This window comes from Pseudorca crassidens, chromosome 6, assembly GCF_039906515.1.
Source record: "Pseudorca crassidens isolate mPseCra1 chromosome 6, mPseCra1.hap1, whole genome shotgun sequence".
NCBI classification, from domain to species: domain Eukaryota; kingdom Metazoa; phylum Chordata; class Mammalia; order Artiodactyla; family Delphinidae; genus Pseudorca; species Pseudorca crassidens.
Genome location: NC_090301.1, coordinates 124,159,576 through 124,175,117, shown reverse-complemented (window position 1 = coordinate 124,175,117; position 15,542 = coordinate 124,159,576). Strand labels below are relative to the sequence as shown.

At 47.8% G+C, this 15,542-nt stretch overlaps 1 protein-coding gene across 1 annotated transcript in view; it reads left to right on the top strand.

Annotated features, from left to right (window-relative positions):
* Positions 1 to 300: 300 nt before the first annotated feature.
* ERCC3 (ERCC excision repair 3, TFIIH core complex helicase subunit) overlaps positions 301 to 15,542 on the top strand; it is a 36,467-nt gene continuing 21,225 nt past the window's right edge. The window contains exons 1-10 of the mRNA XM_067742247.1: positions 301 to 392; positions 770 to 975; positions 1,650 to 1,886; positions 3,607 to 3,656; positions 4,086 to 4,221; positions 4,398 to 4,562; positions 5,028 to 5,232; positions 6,512 to 6,826; positions 11,903 to 12,087; positions 15,082 to 15,284. Coding sequence (XP_067598348.1) covers positions 365 to 392; positions 770 to 975; positions 1,650 to 1,886; positions 3,607 to 3,656; positions 4,086 to 4,221; positions 4,398 to 4,562; positions 5,028 to 5,232; positions 6,512 to 6,826; positions 11,903 to 12,087; positions 15,082 to 15,284 — 1,730 coding nt within the window. The 5' untranslated portion in view covers positions 301 to 364. The remainder of the gene's footprint in view (positions 393 to 769; positions 976 to 1,649; positions 1,887 to 3,606; positions 3,657 to 4,085; positions 4,222 to 4,397; positions 4,563 to 5,027; positions 5,233 to 6,511; positions 6,827 to 11,902; positions 12,088 to 15,081; positions 15,285 to 15,542) is intronic.

Below are 15,542 nucleotides of genomic sequence, written 5' to 3'. Positions count from 1 at the left end.
TCTTCCTTAGAGCGCTTAACACATTTGTTTACGACCCACGTCCCTCTGTTCCAAGAGGCCAACGCCTTCGCTCTGTTCACTATCCTGCCCCAGGGGCTAAAACAACAGTGCCTGGACGATCGTTAACAGGTACTGAAAAAATACTTCACTGACTAGGAGAAAAAATGGGGAGAAAGGGCCTGCACCCGGGTACAGTCAGCAGACCCCTCAGCAGCGGGCTCAACCACCGACGCCTCGCCCGAGCGCCCAGAGGCGGGACTTCCTGTGCGGTGGCCGGAAGAACTTCCGGTGTGAACCGGAAGTCTCACAGAGAGCCGTCTCCGGGGTTCCTCGGCGGTACGGGTTGGCTGCTGCGTACGCCGACATGGGCAAAAGGGACCGGGCGGACCGCGGTGAGACGTGGCGTAGGCGCGTTTCGGGGCTGCCTGCACCTGCCGTCCCTATCATCCTGTGTGGTAGCTGCTCAGGGTTTCTCGGCGGCGGTCGACCCCAGAGTCGCTCGCCGTCGTCACATACTGTCCCGACAGGCCGCTGGGCGGGGGTGCGACCCCGGACCTCCGGGCAGCCCTGACCTCCGGGCAGCCCTGCCCCCCGGGCTGGGTGGGCAGCGTTTGAGGGAGAGGACGCCTGCGGCGCGCAGTGGCTCTGGGCTAGGGGTGCTTGGCGCTGGGGAAGTCCGGCTGCAGCCAGGTTCCCCCGACCTGCGGCTAGTCGGTGCTGGGGGAACGCAAGGCTCCTGCGGGGCTCACTTCTGTGTCCGTATCTGCAGAGAAGAAGAAGTCCAAGAAGCGGCACTACGAGGATGAGGAAGACGATGAAGACGACGCCCCTGGGAATGACCCTCAGGAAGCGGTTCCCTCGGCGGCCGGGAAGCAGGTGGATGAGTCCAGCACCAAAGTGGATGAGTATGGAGCCAAGGACTACAGGCTGCAGATGCCGCTGAAGGACGACCACACCTCCAGGCCCCTCTGGGTGGTAAGCACGCCTCAGCCGGGGCCGGGCCCAGGAGTGGGTGCGGCCCAAATGGGAACGCGGGATAGTGAGCTTTGCTTCAGAGCCCACTGGCAGCGAGCTTTCATTTTCATAGGCAGTTTGAAACAGCCGAGATAGCAATGAGCATATGCTAGCACACATGTGCTGGCTAGAGTTGGGCTTCCTTCCTCCCTAACCCCGCCTTTTGCTCCCCTTTCCCTCTCCAGTTCTGCCACATGTTTGGAAACAACTTTTATCTAAAGAATAAATGGCATTTATTATGTAACATTTTAATTCCCCATTTAAAAAAACCTAATGAGACATATATTTGCTAGGCAGCTTTTTTGCTCAACTTGAAGTAATTAATGTTCTCCATTCATTTGAAATCTAGCCAGAAGGATAGCCAGTAAGGTGGGCTCTTCCTGTGAAGAATCGTGAGAGGCAGCTACTAACTTCGGAAACCTTTTCTTCTATCCTCTCTACTCCTTGTATCCGATTCAAGTAGCGGGACCCACAGTTGGCTGAAGATGTGCTTACAAAAATATTCCTGGTGTTGGCTAGCTTTAGATCACTTTCTGAGCAGCTTATCCTTTCTAGATGGTGATGTGGGAAAGAGTCTCATCGTCTCTGCAACTCATTAGTTTCCTTGTCTGTTGTGTCCATTTGGTGTTTCTCAGGCTCCTGATGGCCACATCTTCCTAGAAGCCTTCTCTCCAGTTTACAGATATGCTCAAGACTTCCTGGTGGCTATTGCAGAGCCGGTGTGCCGACCAACCCACGTGCACGAGTACAAACTAACTGCCTACTCCCTGTACGCGGCTGTCAGCGTTGGGCTGCAAACTAGTGACATCACTGAGTACCTCAGGAAGCTCAGCAAGACGGGAGTCCCTGACGGAATTATTCAGTTTATTAAGGCAAGTGGGGGCTAAGGCTGGCTCTTTTGCCCTCCTTCGTAACGTAGTGATAGTGGGGACAGGTGCTGTACATTGTTAACTTGTAGCAGTCATGAAAATGCCATTCAGATCCAGTGTGGGGAGCATAGTAACCGATTACCCCAGCTGCTACTCCTCTGGATCGAGCATTGTGTTTTGCTGAGGGCAGACTTCCCATGAGCTGCTCTTAGCCAGTGGGTGCTAACACAGCAGGGATACTAATTCAGGCCCATTCTGGCCTGGGTTATTTGGGAGTATAGCCCGAAGTGAATGGTGTTACGGACTGAATTGTGCCCCCTCCAGAATTCGTGTGTTGAGGACCTAACCCGTAATGTGACTGTATTGGGGGTAAGGATATAATTAGAGTTAAACGTGGTTATAAGAGTGGGGCCAACAGGATGAGTGTCCTTATAAGAAAACACACCAGAAGGCGTGTGTGCTCTCTTTCTCTCTTCATTTGTACAAGGAAGATGTAACGTGCACATAGAGCAAGAAGGTAGCCCCCTAGAAGCCACGAAGAGAGCATTCACTGGAAACGAAATGGCTGGCATCATGGTCCTGGACTTCTAGAAATAAGTTTCTGTTGTTAAACAACTCAGTCTGTGGTGTTCTATATGGTAACCTGAGCAAGTTAGTACAGATGATAAACTCCATCTAAGTTTGCACACCTGCACGAGACCGCTAGTCAACAACTTCCATGAGGAAAAGTCAAAAAGGACTTCAAAGTTTGAAGTGGATAGGGTTCTATGTGACGAGCACTTGAACCTGCTTGGGTTTGTTCTGAGAGAGAGTGAATACCATTAAAAAGAGATGGACAGTGGCTTTCGTTGTCCTCGGCTGATCTACAGGGAATTAGATTCAGACCCCCAGATCTGAAGTAGCAGAAGATGAGTGCCACAGGCATCCAGTACAGTAATGAAGCCAATCTTAGAGAAGCTGGCAGGAGCCCTGGAGAGAGTTCTCCTTTCTTCTGATGTGAAAGGGTGCCCTGGGAAAAGGGCTTGCGCCTTGTAGAATGAGCCTATTTCAGTACCCTGGCTGTTCTCAGTCTTGGTTGGGAGCTGCCTGTGGGAATGTGGGTGTTGGTTAGTGCAGTGGTGGATGCAGAAGGGCAGCAGTGGAGGCGGCAGCAGCCTGAGATCTGAATTGTGAATTTTCGTGGCTACTGTATAATCTCTGCTGCATTCCATCCTAAAGATTTTTGGGAACCTGGAAGGATTTTCTACCATCAAGAGGCTTACATCTAGTTGGGGAGATAGGAACATTGGTGAGGAGGCCAGAGGCTTCACATTTAATTTACGCAGCTCACAATTAGTGGACACATAACTACCAGCTTTGTGCTGGGATCTGTGGTAGTACTGGTACAATGAGATGAACTCCTGGATTAGGATGGGGCTCTGGGAATGGAGAAGAAAGGGAAAGAGAAAATAAAAGAAAGATTCTAAGCAGCATTTTTTAGATTAAGGGATGTGCATCAGAATTAGCCAGGCAAGAGGAAGGTTTTGCCCTCAAAAAGTAGGAGCTAATAGAAAAGCTCAATTTAGGCAGATCTGCCCCCTTTAGGATTGCACATTGGATTTTCCTAAAGTAAAATGAACTCTTCACTTGTTTGATAGGTAGTAAGATGTGCCCAGTAATGAACGAGTTCTCAGTGAGGTGCATATTGCTAATTTTGCCTCTATGGTGTTGTCACTTCTTGCAGTTATGTACTGTCAGCTATGGGAAAGTCAAGCTGGTCCTGAAGCACAACAGGTAAGGGGTTCTGTGACAGGCCCATCCAAGGCACGTTCACCCTCTGCATATCAGGTGGCAAGGAGCTAACACTTGTGGACTGTCTGCTCTGCACTAACACCTACTCCCCCGAGTAAGGGGCTAAAAGGAAAAAGTGGAGTGATGTGGCCAAAACCGGAAATTCATTCACTGATCACTGTATTCCCCTGAACAGTGGAGCTGGGGTTCAGATCCCTGCTAGTTTGTCTTCACAGTGGGGCTTTGCCTGCAACCCTCGTGTGTTATGTCATGGCCAGTAGCTCATATCTCAGATTTGGCAAAGGGTTGGGGGAGGGTGAGCGTGGAGAGAGGCCTTAGGCCGCTATCTCCAGATCATCTTATGAGTGAGCAGTGGAACCTTCTGAAAATGGTGTACTGGTCAGTATGCACCTCCTTTCTCCCTTCTTACAGGTACTTCGTTGAAAGTTCTCACCCTGATGTCATCCAGCATCTTCTCCAGGATCCCATGATCCGGGAATGCCGCCTGAGGAACTCTGAGGGGGAGGCAACCGAGCTCATCACAGAGACTTTCACAAGCAAATCTGCTGTATGTGGCCTCCTGGGTCACCCTTGGGGGTGGACGCATTTAGGACTTTAATTCTCTCAGGTGCTTTTAGGCCAGCATTTGCAGTCTAGTAGTCCTTGTTTTCTTGCAGCTTTGTTGCTCGGTAACAGTAGGGTTAAATGTTCTGTGCAAGTCCAGATCCTGCCTTTCTCTTTCAGATCGCTAAGAGCGCTGAAGGCAGCGGTGGGCCATCCACTTCCCGGGTGACAGATCCACAGGGTAAATCTGACATCCCCACGGACCTCTTTGACTTTTATGAGCAAATGGACAAGGACGAGGAGGAAGAAGAAGAGACACAGACAGTATCTTTTGAAGTCAAGCAGGTTAGTGAACGTACCCCTCCTGGTTGCTTCTCTAAGCCTGTGTCAGAAGCTGGTTCAGCCCTTCAGGGACTGTTTGTAGCCTGTGTGAGAGGAAGGAATCCCCATCTGTCCCCAGATTTTGGTGTCTGTGCACTGCAGCACCATTCTTCCTGATGGAGTTAGATCTGAGTGTCCTGTTTTTCAGGCTGGGGGGTCAGTGTTCACAAGTTCCTGGGGAGATGTGAGAAACAGTGCCTGGGGGGCATTTTTGGTGGCTGATTGGATTTAATTTTGTCCATGTCCTTAGTTTGGGGCCCTTAGTCTGTGCTTTAAGCTGGCTCTCATCAAGCAAGATCTGAAATTTAAAAGTCTAGCTAACCTTTTTTTTTTTTTTTCTTTAAATTATTAGGCTCCTTAGAATGTGTGCTGTTTGTGAGCACACTTTGGAGTTAACAGGATTATAAAACCTTCATGCTCACTTTCCAGGAAATGATTGAGGAACTCCAGAAACGTTGCATCCACCTGGAGTACCCTCTGTTAGCAGAATACGACTTCCGGAATGATTCTGTCAACCCTGACATCAACATTGACCTGAAACCCACAGCTGTCCTTAGACCTTATCAGGAGAAGAGCTTGCGGAAGATGTTTGGGAATGGGCGCGCACGTTCCGGGGTCATCGTCCTTCCTTGTGGTGAGTGATGCCTGAGTGAAGAAGATGGCTAGGCTGCTCTGTCCGGATCTGCCTTACGCTCTCCCTGAGGGCCTTCCTCTAAATCCCACCTGGTCAGGGAACAGCCAGTGTCACATGGCTCCCTGATTCATGACTTGACGAATACTTGCATGCCTGCTCTGTGCAGGGCCCTGACCTCCACGCTGGGCATGTAATGGTGGATAGAACAACACTCCTGACCTCATGGAGCTCATTGTGGTGGGGTAGCTCAGACAGTGAACCAATCAGCTAAGCAGTGTATAAAGTCTTGGGCAGTGAGGAAGGATGGTGTTGTGGGAAAGGGCTAGTTTACATCCTGGGCTTAGAGTTCCTCACACTCAGTCTTGTAAGTTGGGTGTATTTGGAGGCTCCCTAGCACAGAAACTTTGTTTGGTCCTGGACTGCTTATTACAGTGTGCACATCCAAGAAGGGGCTGTGGCAGCCCCCTTGGCGCCCATCTAACATCATTTGTCCTAAGTCGTGTCAGGTCTGGCCTAGGTTCTTGGCCAGAGGTCACAGTAGGCTCAGCTGGTGGCCTACCCCATACTCAAGAAGGCAGACTCTCTAGGGGAGGGGCAGGCACCTTCAGTTTTTTGTTTTTTTTTTTAAAGCCTCATGGGTTATTTTGATGCACGCCCCTGGTAAAGGAAGAATTGCTGTTTCAAGGAATAGCTTGATTTTTAAACTTGATCTTCACACAGTAGGTGATAGTAAACTCAGAAGCCCCTGGAGTTTCACCTTCCTCTGTCTTTGCCAGTAGCAGCGTACGTACCGCATTCCCAAGTGCTCAGCCCAGTTTGTTGTGTCATCATAGTAGCCGTCTTTTACTGAGTCCCTCCTGAGGTAGTCTGGGTGTTGGGCACACTGTACCCCAGCAGCACTGCTGTCCCAGGGCCTTGGGTGACTTACCCCTCAGCTTTAGTTTTCCCATGTTTAAAATGGCAATAATAGGAGTGTCTCTTACCTATGGTTTATTTTGACAAATGTTGTTTTTCAACATTTAAATGAGATGCATGTACAGTGCTTTAATAGGGCCTGGCGCTTGTGTCTTTTAATTCTCACGTTTGTGTGTGAAGTGTGTGCGCCTCCTTTTTCTAAAGAAGGAAACAGCTTTGGAGCAGTAAGCACCTCAACAGTGTCAGCCGTGAGGATTATTACACATAATTTTGGCCAGATTCGTGGGCTGACAAGTCCTTCTGTCTGTCCCTGTCCCTCATTTCAACCCGGCCTTGGGTAGGATTGCCCTTTGGTTTCTCGTAGGTGCTGGGAAGTCCTTGGTTGGCGTGACAGCTGCGTGCACAGTCAGAAAACGCTGCCTGGTGCTGGGCAACTCAGCTGTGTCTGTGGAGCAGTGGAAAGCCCAGTTTAAGATGTGGTCCACCATCGACGACAGCCAGATCTGCCGCTTTACCTCCGACGCCAAGGACAAGCCCATAGGCTGCTCCATTGCCATCAGCACCTACTCCATGCTAGGCCACACCACCAAAAGGTCCTGGGAGGCCGAGCGGGTGATGGAGTGGCTCAAAACTCAGGAGTGGGGCCTCATGATCCTGGACGAAGTACACACCATACCAGGTAAGCAGGCTGAGAGCTGGGATGCCTACTCATCGTAGAGACAGATTGATTTCCATGAGCATGGGTGGGTGGGGTGGGGTGGGGCTTAGTGGTAGGTGGGTGTACACACTGGCAGCTTCCTTAATCACTGGCCCAGAGTAGTCATCTAGAAAATGATATTTTCTTCCATCCTCCCTCTCAACTTTTGCACCTCAGCTTACCCCTTAACCCATTTTTTTCTTTTCGGTCCTGCAAAAACTAGACTGGGAGCACAAAAACGTCCTTGCGATATTTGTTTTATTTGAGGACTAAATTATTGTTCCTTAATATGTTATAGAAGTCCAAGTATTGCCGGCAGTCCTTTTAAACAGCCATGTTGACATAATTTATAAACCGTAAAATCTACCCATCGTAAGTATACGATTCAGGATTTTTAGTAAAATGGAGTTGGTGCGACCATCACCATGACCCAGTTTTAGAACATCGTCCTCATATTCACTTACCATCGGTGTTTTCATCCTTAGCCGCAGGCAGTCACTGAATTGCTTTCTGTTTCTAGAGACATGCCTTTTCTGGAAATATATTCACAGAATCACATAATATGTATTTTCTTTTATCTGACTTCTTTCACTTCACACAGTAGTTTACCCACGTTGTAGTACGTACCAATGCTGTGTTCCTTTTATTACTGAATAGCATTCCAGGCAAACCTTTCTTTTTTTTTTTAAAAGAAGATGTTGGGGGTAGGAGTTTATTAATTAATTAATTTATTTTTGCTGTGTTGGGTCTTGGTTTCTGTGCGAGGGCTTCTCTAGCTGTGGCAGGCGGGGGCCACTCTTCATCACGGTGCACGGGCCTCTCACTATCATGGCCTCTCTTGTTGCGGAGCACAGGCTCCAGACGCGCAGGCTCAGTAGTTGTGGCTCACGGGCCTTGTTGCTCCGCGGCATGTGGGATCCTCCCAGACCAAGGCTCGAACCCGTGTCCCCTGCATTAGCAGGCAGATTCTCAACCACTGCGCCACCAGGGAAACCCAGGCAAACCTTTCTTGATAAAACAAGTTAATGGGTAGCCCTGATCAATTACGAAGTGTAAATTAGAGATTACTCTGAAGTAAATGAAATCAGAGGCATTTTCACATAGAGTATTCAAAACATTGTCAAAATGGCCTTTCTATGTTTTTTTCTGTGTAATGAGAGCTCCTCCAACACCTCTGGATGTCTGAAAACACCGAGAGATGTTCACAGCAAGCCAGGTAGGGATGAGAGGGGTCTCTCGGGTAGAAGGAAGCAGTCCTGAGGTGGGGAAGTAGTACTTGCATGGCCTGACGATACTGTAGCCCTGCAGCTGGAGGGAAACGTGGAGGAGAGCGGCCAGAGCTGAGGTCGGAGAGGTGTTGGGGCCAGTCCTGTAGGACGTGAAGGAGGTCTTTGGCTTGCACTCTGGGTGAGAAGCCATTTGAGGGATTTGAGCTGGGGGTGACATTATCTGACTTAAAGTTATAAAAATATCACCCTGGCTGCTGTGCTGAGAAGAGACTGCAGGAAGCAAGGGTGGAGAGCAGCTAGGTAGGTTAGTTGGTGGAATCCCAACATGAGGCTTGGACCAGTAAGAATAAAGGTAAACTGATTCTGGTTATGTTGTGAAGGTTAAGTGGGCTGGTTAGATGTGGTTCTGAAAGAAAGAGGAATCAAGGATGACTGTCAGCTTTTGGCCTGAGCCGTCAGAAGGGTGGAGTGGGTGTTGGGATGGGGAAGACTCTAGAAGGTGCAGGTTTGGAGAGAGAAGATCAGGAGTTAGGCCGTAGACATGTTAATTTGATTGCTGTTACAGTCAGGCAAAGGCAGAAATGTTAGAGAACGGGCAAAAGACATGAACAGATTTTCACTCAAGAGACTATACAGACGCCAGTAAGCATTTGAAAGACGTTCTGCAGCGTTAGTCCCCAGGGAAATGCAGGTTAAAGCCACGATGAGATGCCACTACAGACCTATTAGAGTGGCTAAAATAAAAAATATTGACAGTACCAAGTACTGACAAGAGTGCAGATCAGCTGGAACTGGCATACGTGGCCAGAGGAAGTGCAAAATGTACAGGCACTCTGGGGAGATTTGGCAGTTTATTAGAAGACTACCATGGAGACCCAGCAGTCCCACTCTGGGCATCTGTTCTAGAGAAATGAAAACCTAGGTTCACACAGAAACCTGTGCATGAATGTTTATAGGAGCAGCTCTGGTCGTAATCTAGAAAACAAGGGAAATGACTGTCAGTGAGTGGCTGGATGGACAAGCTGGCCCCTCAACCGCTGGGATGCTCCGTGGAAAGGAGTCTCAGAGGCTTCGTGCTGAGTGAAATCAGCCAGTCCCAAGAGGTTACAGAGTGTGTGATGCCTTTGGTAGGACATTCTTGAAAAGACAAAACTGTAGTGACGGAGAACAGGTGGGTGGGTGGCGGGGTGGGGCGGGGAGGGTATGACTGGACAGGGAGAGCACGAGGCAGCTTTTGGGGTCATGGATTGGTTCGTCTCCCGAGTATGATGGTGGTGGTGGCTGCGCGAGTCTGCACACGTGTGAACATGTGTAGAACCACTCTCACCCACCCACCCTCAGAAGAAGTGCAGTTTACTGTGTGATATTTAAAAACTAAACCAAGAGGAAAAAAACCTTTAAGGAGAGGATTGGTATTGGGTCTGACTGGATTGGGAATTGGTGATCTAGAGAAACATCTTTTATAAACGACTTTGGAATTGCTTTGTAGCAGTTTAGTTGAAGGCTGTGTTTGAAGCGTGGGGATGTTTGAGGCCTTCTGCCGGAGGATATATTTAGCATACGTTGGTGTTCCTCTTTAACTTGGGCCCCAGGTCTTAGAGGGTGGCAGCCAGGCTTGGGGTTGGTTATCTGGTGATGAGGATATAGAGGTGTACCTCACACAGTTCACTAGGTGTGTCTGTCTCTCCTCTGGTTCATTGGAGCATTTGCCTCTGTTTAGGTAGAAGAGTGAAACCAAACTGCTCTAAAGGATTTTGCGTTCAGGCCTTATAAGCCCTATGGCCGTGCTCACTGGGCCAGAGAGCAGATGTTAAATAGGGAATTCTAGCAAATCAGAGTGAGATTCTGCCATAAACATTTATCACTTGGACTAGGTAGAATGGTAAATCTTTGAGATTTATCCCAGAAGATAAAGATTGTTGTGTTCTTTTATAGATCTTCCAAAAGGAGGCCTATTAAGTCATATTAATAAGAAATTCTTATTACAGTACTTGCATATATTAGATGTTTCCTGCATGCAAAAACTGTGCCACTTTCATTATTTTAACAAGTATTTATTGAGAACCCATTAAGTACCAGGCACTCTGCTTGGCACCGGAGACAAAGTGGGAGAGACAGTCAGAGAATCACACAAATAAATGTCAAATGACAACCGCGACATAACGTCTGGTGAAACAAGCCGCACATGCAAAGTACGTACTGTGATTCCATTTACATGAACTTCAGACTGGAGGCAGACCTCCTCTCTAATGACTAAAGTTGGATCGGGGTTCCCTTGAGGGAGAGTGCTGGTGTTGACCAGAGGGGTCAGAGGCGAGACTTCTGGGTGCTGAGAACACTCCCATCATCTGGGTGGTTCCACAGGTATGTACCTGTGTAAAAATTCATGGAGCCATGCACGTCGTTGTATGTGAGTTCTTCCCCCGTGACAGCTGTTATGGCTGTGAGAGAACGTAGCAGTGGGACGTGACTCGTTTGCAGGGCCGATGCCTCGGGGAAGGCTTGTTTCTGGCTGCAGAGTGTCCAGGCAGGGTCCCCGCGTTGTGCTCCCCTCGGGTTGATGCAGTCCCCGGGCCGCCCCAATGCTGCCTCCCTGGAGCCCACAGTAGCTTGGGGTCTCCACTGCCTTGGCTGCCATGTCCTTCTGACGTGGGGAAACTGGTCTGGGGTCCTTGGCTGCCCTTTTTGGAGCCGGCACAGTCCTTGGACATAAGCCTGACCCTGGTTTTTTGTTTGTTTGTTTTCCAGGGGTGTGTGCAAGCTGTGTTAGGCTTCAGTGTGTGAAACCGTGAGACCTGGGCACTTACTGGGGTTAGACAGCCCTTTGTTATTTTACTGTTCTTATGTTTTTGGTTTGTATTTTGGTGACGTCTGCCCTTCTTTCCCTCGGATTTTTAGGTCTATTTCTTTTTTTTTATTTAATCTGGCCGTAACACGGTGGCTTGTGGATCTCAGTTCCCTGACCAGGGATTGAACCCCGGCCCTTGGCCGTGAAAGCATGGAGTCCTTACCACTGGACAGCCAGGGAATTCCCAGGTCTATTTCTGAAGTATCACTAACCTTGCCTTTAATTGGATATAAGATTAGCATGACTTCAACATTTTTACCTTTCTTCATAGTGTTAAAAATTTTTAAAAGGTGAGCCTGTGGAAACCCATAAATTGAGTTTTTAAAAATGAATATCTTGTACCCTTTTAATGTTTATTTAATTTAATTTGATACCTCAGAAAGAATGATAACATTCAAGCGAAAGGAAGGCAAAGGACGTTGCTGGTTGACCAGAATGAATGTAATTGGAAGAGTGTAGAGAGGGATGTTTCCTAAGGTGGGAGAGGTGCCTGGGGTTTCATCTCTCCCTTGTTTCTTCCTGGTTTCTGGGAGGGTGGTGGGAAGTGGAGCTCCTTTCATTCCTCTGGTCCTCCAGATACCCCACCATCTTCCCGGTAACCGAGGTACAGGCCTCAGGGTGAACCAATTCCTTGCATGATTCAGAGCTCAGTGGCATTTTAAGTGTAGGTGATGTTTCAGATTGCCGTTTGTGCTCTTGATAGCCGAGCTGTTGTGAGGGGAGTGCTGGGGTTCCCTAGCTTAGGGCTTCCTCCAGGTCATCTCCCTCTCTTGTTCTCCTTTTCACCCTTCTTTTGGACAGGTGTAAAAGTGGAGATTAAGCAGTCCCACCTAATCATTCTTGTCTAGAGCCAGGTTCCTGTGATCCAGAAGCCCGGGGGTCAGCCGTGCAGTGTCCCGGGCCAGTATTAGGTCGAGGCTGTCTTTGGTACTTTGAGCGTTTAAAAAAGTGACAGCATGAATGCGCCGATTGTTTCCCCAGCCAAGATGTTCCGACGGGTGCTCACCATTGTGCAGGCCCACTGCAAACTGGGCTTGACCGCAACCCTCGTCCGGGAAGATGACAAAATTGTCGACTTAAATTTTCTGATTGGGCCCAAGCTCTATGAAGCCAACTGGATGGAGCTGCAGAACAACGGCTACATCGCCAAAGTCCAGTGCGCTGAGGTAGCTGTCCCTTTCCTGGCACGGTCCCTGGGGGAGGGAAATGGATCAGGTCGATTCCTCGTGGGCAGGTACACAGGTCAGGACCTGAGCAAAAGTGCTGCTGCCTCGTGCAGTACCCTCAGCCCCCCGTGGGGTGGGCAGTCTTCCGCGATTTCACAGATGTGTGAAGCAGAATCACTTGTCCACGGGCACACAGGAAGTGGTCAGGTCAGGAGGCTAATCCAGGCTGGCTTGGCGTTTCATCCTCTTTGGGAGTGAGCACCTCAGGGTACTCCTGCCCACCCTCACCCCGGAGGGATTCTTGCTGGTCCTGCGTGGGCAACCCACAGGCCACCCCCAGTACCAAAGCCTGTTGGTTTTGATGCCCCCAGAAGGCACATGTGACCTTGATTATTTTATTTCTAAGAACCCATTTTCCCTATATTCTGTGATGAATACCTGCACAGGTATGTGTTTAAAATACATGTTCAGAGAAAGGTAAGTCTTCTCAGAAGGAACAGCAACAGAAATCCTTTCTGGCACCTTAAAATGACTGTCACTCAGTGGCTAGAGTAGGGTGGGCTGTGTCCTCAGAGGGCAGACATGAGCCTCTCGGGTGAAGGTGAGTGTGAGGAAGCTGTGCAGGTGGACTTGCTCTGTCGAGAAGCTTCCTTACCCTTTGGTTACATCTTCGTAATCAGCACCCACCTTACACAGCATTGTCAGAACTTTTGAGGCGCCTGTTCCTCTCTAGTTGCATCTCCCCTCCCCCTGCCAGGGTAACCGCTGTCTTGGAGCTTAGGTTTGTCATCTTGCTTTTTTATTATTTTACTTCCTATGTATAATTCCCAAAACGTTCATTGTTTAGCTTTGCCTTTTAAAAAATCTTTATGTATATGCAAATAGAATCGGGTTATATGTGTTCTTGTATGACTTCTGTCTTTTGCTTAGTATTTTTTTCTTTGCATAATGCATTATTTTTTTAATGATACATGTAGCTGTAGTTTATTAGTTTTAGTTTCTCTGTAGTATTCCATTGGACAAATATACCACAATTTGATAGCTAATGGAATATTACACAGAAGTAAAAATAAAATCTTTTCTAACGTCGACAGATGTTCGGGTTGCTAAGTTGTTTTTTTCCACAGCCTTGTCGAGGTCTAGTTTATGTTCCATAACGTTCATCTGTTGTAAGAAAATAGTGTGATTTATAACTTTTGTGATTTTAGTAAATGTAAAGAGTTGTGCAGCTATGCCCCCAATCCAGTTTTAGAGAATCTCCCCCATCCCCAAAAGTTCCCTTGTGCCCATTAGCAAGGCCCTGCTTCTAGTCCCAACCCTAGGCGGACACTGTCTCTGAATTTGGAGCTGTTTTTTTGTTGTTATGACAGTATTGCTGCATGTATTTTTTGTACCTGTTTCCTGTGTCAGACGTTTTCTAAAGCAGTGTTCACACTGTGGACTGTGACCACGTAGTAGATGGTGACATCACTTCGGTGCATCATGATCAGGATAGAATAGAATCTACCAGAATGCATAATATGTATTAAAGGTATATATTGTTCCCTAAGACTGTGTTTATGTGTGGGAATGTTTAGTTTATGACATAAACTGGTCCAAGTTTGAAGGCCACTGCTGTGGCAGGTGCACCTAGAAGTAGCATTGCTGGGTCAGGGGCTTTCCGGATGCTCACTTCACTAGTCATGTGGAAAACTCTGTTTCCCAAAGTGGTTGCACCAGTTAACACTCTCGTCCAGGGTGAGTGAGCTAGCTCCACATCTCCAGCACCTAATATGGAAATGTCTTCTTTTAATTTTTACAGACCTAATAAGTGTGAAATGGTATCTTTTTATGGTCTTAATTTGTGTTTTCCTGTTTACTGATGACGTTGAGTATCTTTCCATATGTTCATTGGCCACTTGTGTTTCATATTCTGGGAAATGCATGATTTTAAAGATTTTACTGTGAAAAAAGAATTGCTTTGGTTGTGAAGAACTAGAAATTCTAAAGGGGTCATAATAGGATATGTCCCAGAGAGAATCAGAAAAGGTAACGACAGCAAAACTTAGATTTGAGCTCAGCACAGAGTTTGACACATAACCATGTCAGCTAATTCTGCAGTGGTGGCAGCATGAAGAAGTGGTCTGTGGCGATCACATAGAAGTGGCGCTGGTTGCAACCAAAAGCTCAGTCTGCCAGTGTAGGCTATGGCTTGTTCCAGTGCAAAGCTCCTGGAGGGTCTGTACACAGCCTTGAGACCTTTAGTCATGGCACTTCAGTGTACTTGCCCGAGCTTCCTTTAGTTTGTCAACAGCCAAGCACAGGGCTTAGTAGAGAGGAAGCTCTCAGGAATGTTACTGTCATTATTTAGATGCTCAAATGGTCTCAGATGTGACCAGTGGGACTACATTCAAGCTAGTTTCTATGACCATTTGACATGTTCCCATCAGACTTTGAGCACTTCCTTGCTTTCTGGCACAGTAAGATATTTCTGGCTCATCTGGTACTTTCCCTGCCCTGGCCCTGGAATCAGCCATTTCATCATGGAGCCCTTTTAGCAGAGAATGTAATTTAAAAGCCAAGATCTGGGTGCTGGTGTGTTCATTACTCCTGGGATGTCATTGCTAGGCTAACCCAACAGACAGAGCTGGCAAGTGTGTGTGCAGTTCTCTGTAGCAGTGCTGTGTGTGGAGGTGTGATCTAAATGGGAGGGATTGTTTGCACCACTGGCTGGGAATCTGATTTTCTTCAGTTGGAGCTGGTGTGAGAATAATTCCCTGGATATTGATGCATTTTAAAATCTCTGTTATTAACATGTGAGAGTATCCTGGTTCAACACTGGGTATTAGGTTTTGTTTTGTGGTGTGTGTGTGTGTGTGTGTTTACAATATTATTGAGATATAATTCACATACCATTGGTTGTGTCTTGATTTGTTTTAAAGCTAATTTGCTGAAGTTCCCAGTTGTATGATGCTTAAACTTGCATACTGACCCCTGATTCTTATTGTATCACAGGTTTGGTGCCCGATGTCTCCTGAGTTTTACCGGGAGTATGTGGCAATCAAAACCAAGAAACGCATCTTGCTGTACACCATGAACCCCAACAAATTCAGAGCTTGCCAGTTTCTGATCAAGTTTCATGAAAGGAGGAATGACAAGATTATTGTTTTTGCTGACAACGTGTTTGCTCTGAAGGAATATGCCATTCGACTGAACAAGTAAGAATTGGAAAGTTAGAGCAGCCTCCAAAGCCAGTTCAACTTCTCCATGTGAGAGTATAGAAGGTGCCTGTTTTCTTCTCGAAGCTCTCAGGAACTGCTTAGTATCTAAAGGTCTAGTTCTGTGGTCCCAGGGACCAGGTGAGACAAAAGGGCAGGTGGTCAGAGTCATTGGTTAGAGTGCATGGGAACGGGGGCCTGGTCACTCTGAGCTGAGGGAGCGGGGGCTAGAGTTGTGATGATGTGGAGCTGGGCTCC